Here is a 3,828-nt window from a genome sequence, read left to right on the forward strand (position 1 = left end):
TACCTTTGCTGCTGCGCTGAAAGGAGTATCTGAAATCTTCCACGCCTCCTCTGCTGCCTTCCCCCTCGCTTAATACATATAATACTTATCCCTTCTTGATGCTGAGCCTCTAGTGTTGACAGCATCTGCCTTGTGTTAAAATGGAGCCTTCCCTGATAGAGGCTGTAGCGTGGGGGTGAGGGATCTCCGACCTGGAGTCTGGGTACGGCTTAACTCGATACTGCTGCTAGCAGCCTGATTCTCTCCCCAAACTCTTCCTGAATTTCTTTCGAGTGTGTTGTCGGTGGGCTGTGCTTCAAAAAATAAGCAGAGAGGGTTTTATCCTCGCCCTTCCTTGATGGCGTTGTACAGAAGGGTGAGGAGCCTGGGCTTCTGGAGTGGGTCCAACAGGCCTCTTGTCAGCAGTTGTCGCCTGCAGTGAAAGCACTGGCTTTCTTTTCACCTTGCTGTGTTGATCAGATTCCCGAGTTACTGTGAACAGTGAAAAGGTTAACAGCTAGTGGTTTTCTCCTGAGGGGGAGCCTTCAGGTGATGAGCGCGGTGAAACTGCTGTCTATTTTTGCCTGCTGCCTGCAGAACGGCTCATGGGCAAAGCTGTCCTCGTGCTCCCTCCCCTGCTAGCTGGTGCTGCCTTAGTCATGGGGGACTGGGAGGGGGCAGTCCGTTTTTAGTCTGACTTTGGAGAGCGTGCGTTGAGCTTTCTGCTACATTTCCTCGAGCCAGACAGTGCATTTATTTTTGGCTGTAGTGCATGGTGTGCCTTTCCGCTTCCTTATAATGAGGAAGAAGTTGTGCAGCACATCGACTGGGATGGTTTGGCTCGCTTGATTCCCTCTCTCCTGGTGGCACACAGCTTGCTTGGTTTAGCAGTTGGAAAGATTCCTTTCTCCAGCACCCAGGAGGGTGTTCTGAGTGAGGCATCTTGGTCTTTTTACCCACAGCCAAGTGCTGATAACTCCCAGCAGCCGTCCGGCCCCTTCCCTTCAATAACTGCCAGTTTCCTTCTTTCTGTAGCTCTTTACTTCATCCCTTCCTTCCTTTTCCTCCCCCTCCCAACACTTACATCCCTGGCCACGCAGAGCTGTCACGGTGACATGTAGGTCTAGGCTCCAGATCTGCCAGCTGATCTCTTCCAATTTAGATGTACCAGCCTATCCTTCCACTACTTGGCTGACTTTTGAGAAGGTGCCCGTGGAAGTGACTTGATCTCTGACAGCGCCAGGGGTTTTGATTGCTGTTTAAGGGGGGTGGTCCAGGGGCCAGGGCTGTAATGCGAGTGGGCTAAGCGTGGCTCTCTTGTGTAGAGGTGGATTGCTTCTAAAAATGAAGCCCCCAAACGAGTGCCTGGATGAGCTCTGGGTCCCTGTTTCCACAGCCGTTATGTTTGGGTTTGCGCTTCCCTGTAACCTTCCCCCAAAGGCTCTTGTGCGACTGTCGGTGCCTCTTCTCCCTCTGCTCCGTCTCATCCCGTGACTCGAATGCTCGCTGAGCTCACCCTGCTCTCCTCTCTCTTGCAGCGGATGGATTGCGGCGCTGTCTGAGCTGCATGGGAACCTGGCCGTGGCTGTTATCATGATGGTGGTGGCAGGATTCTTCACGCTGTGCGCAGTTCTCTCGCTCTTCCTCCTGAAGCAGGTGAGTGGCTCGGAGGCAAGGCGAGGTCTCGGCTGAATTGCAGATCTGCAGGTCAGGCTGCTCCCTGGGGTATCCTGGGGTTGCCACCTCCTCTCATCTGCCTGGGGATTAGCTTGCTTTTGAAGATGTAATCGGGGCACTGTCAGGTCAAGAGCTTTTAATGAAAATATTTTTGCTTGCGCTTCCTGCATCGATGCCGAGTTGCTTGAACACTCAGGGGACTTGCAGGTGGGAAAGTAGCCTTTGGGGAGGGAACAAGAAGCGCAGATGTTCAGTAAGGCACGCCATTAACCGTGCACGGTAGAATAAAGGAAGGTGTAGTTAGGCTTGCTGCATTGGCTGCTGCCCAGAGAAGATGGCCAGCGAGGTCCCAAACATCACCCTTAAACACGGACATCAAATTTCTTGCACCTCCCTTTAGCTTGAGTCTGTCCAGAGTTGGCTGAGCAGAGAAGGCCATTGCTTTGTTCGGGTACCCAGGGCTTTACAATCACTGTTACCACAATGTTGTGGGACTCTTCAAAGCCCGGTGGGATCCAAACGGGTGCCTTCCCGCTGGCTCCCAAACACAAGCCCCCCTTCCTCCTGCTGATCAACCGCACAAGGGTTGCGTTTCTGCAATTAACAGCAGAAATGTAGCTTTGGGGAAGGCAAGGACAGGCTGAACTGGTCCTGTTTCTATTGCTTCCTCCTCCTTTTCTCCTAAATTATCTTGAAGGAAATACCTGATGCTTGTAGTTGCAGGTACCTTCAGGTCCTGCCCTGCAAGTGTCTGTAAACGCAGAGGTTAAGTGTCCATACCATCTCAGTGCGGGGAGAGGAGTTTTTGGTCTGACGCTTGCCATTTTGCTGAGAGCTCTACATTTTACCACAAATGAGGGTCTCCTGAAATCTGCAGCATCATGTGCTGGGTGAGATGGAGCCAATGGCTCCGGCCCATCCTCTCTAGCTGCCAAGAGAGCTGGTTAGCGACAGGGCCGAGGAAAAGCAAGCAAGGTGTGTGCAGCAACCCGTACCTGCAGGCTGATTTCCCCCCCCACCCCTTCTCTTTGTTTCCCAGGTGCATTCCCTGTATCGGCGCACGGGAGCCAGTTTCCAAAGGGCCCAGGAAGAGTTTTCCCAAGGCATCCTCACCAACAGGGGCTTCCAGAACGCAGCCGCTGGGGCGGCCTCCTCAGCCGCACAGAGTGCTTTCCGGGGAAACTAGCCCTGCCCGGGGCTGCCTCCCCCTCGCTTCCTCTGCCGTCGTCACCCCAACCTTCATTTGTTTTCTAAAGATGCACTTTTCGGGGGTACCATGTTAGCTCTGTGATGCCGACTCCAGATGAGAAGAGGTCTGGTTTTGTTTTTTTTTTTTTTTTAGCTTCAGCTGGCCTACGTTTATGACGATTAGTTTTCCCTGTCTTGTTTTAGGGTGTGGGGAGATAGGGGAGACATTCTGTGAAGCAAATATATTTCCCTATCCAGGACATACTGAGTTGTCAGTCTCTCTTCCTCCCCTCGCCCTGGCTGTAGCAGGAAGGTGAGAGGAAGCAGGTTTTTGATTTTACTCTCTTCTATTGGCCTTTGCTATGAAGAATTTGATTATCTGCTGTTTTGGGGGGGGGTTTGTAACTTGCATGTAGTTTACGTCATTAATTTTAAGAGTGGAAAGCGTACTTCTGGTTTATTACACTTACACGATGCTGCATTTTGACCTCTTAACTGCTACGGCTTCCTGAGAGTCGGGGTAATGTGGCATGAAGGAAAACCCGGGAGCAGGGCGGGTTAGAGAGGCGGGAAAACTTCTTTCTCCTTGTCCCCCTATGCCAGATCCCCCCTCCGCTTCCACGAGGATCCTGCAGACGACGGCCCTCGGGGCTCCTGTGCCCTTTCGCCAGCACCCACGGCACGGAGAGGGGGAGAAGGGGTCAGCGGGGGCTGAGTCTTCACCGTGGCCTTAAACCAGGGGAGGGAGGGGAGAAGGGATTGTTGTTCGACTCGCCAGCTCCGCTGTTGGGGAGCAGCGGCGCTGAAGACGCCAGCTCGGACACCGCGCGGTGCCTGCGATGTCCTTCTCCAAGGAACCTGGAGCGCCTGCCAGCTGAGCGCGTGAATGAATTTGTCTCCAGGGACAACTCCTCCCTGCCTTCCTCCTCCCATTTTCCAGCTGGGAAGGAACTGGTTTGATGTGTGTCGAGCTTCCGAAGCCGC

General features: G+C 53.3%; 1 protein-coding gene across 1 annotated transcript in view; it reads left to right on the plus strand.

The window, feature by feature from the left end:
- Positions 1-2,842, plus strand: part of SCAMP2 (secretory carrier membrane protein 2) — a 7,225-nt gene extending 4,383 nt beyond the window's left edge. The window contains exons 7-9 of the mRNA XM_009573018.1: positions 1,063-1,083; positions 1,518-1,635; positions 2,696-2,842. Coding sequence (XP_009571313.1) covers positions 1,063-1,083; positions 1,518-1,635; positions 2,696-2,842 — 286 coding nt within the window. The remainder of the gene's footprint in view (positions 1-1,062; positions 1,084-1,517; positions 1,636-2,695) is intronic.
- Positions 2,843-3,828: the final 986 nt, after the last annotated feature.

This window comes from Fulmarus glacialis, unplaced genomic scaffold, assembly GCF_000690835.1.
Source record: "Fulmarus glacialis isolate BGI_N327 unplaced genomic scaffold, ASM69083v1 scaffold21112, whole genome shotgun sequence".
NCBI lineage: Eukaryota > Metazoa > Chordata > Aves > Procellariiformes > Procellariidae > Fulmarus > Fulmarus glacialis.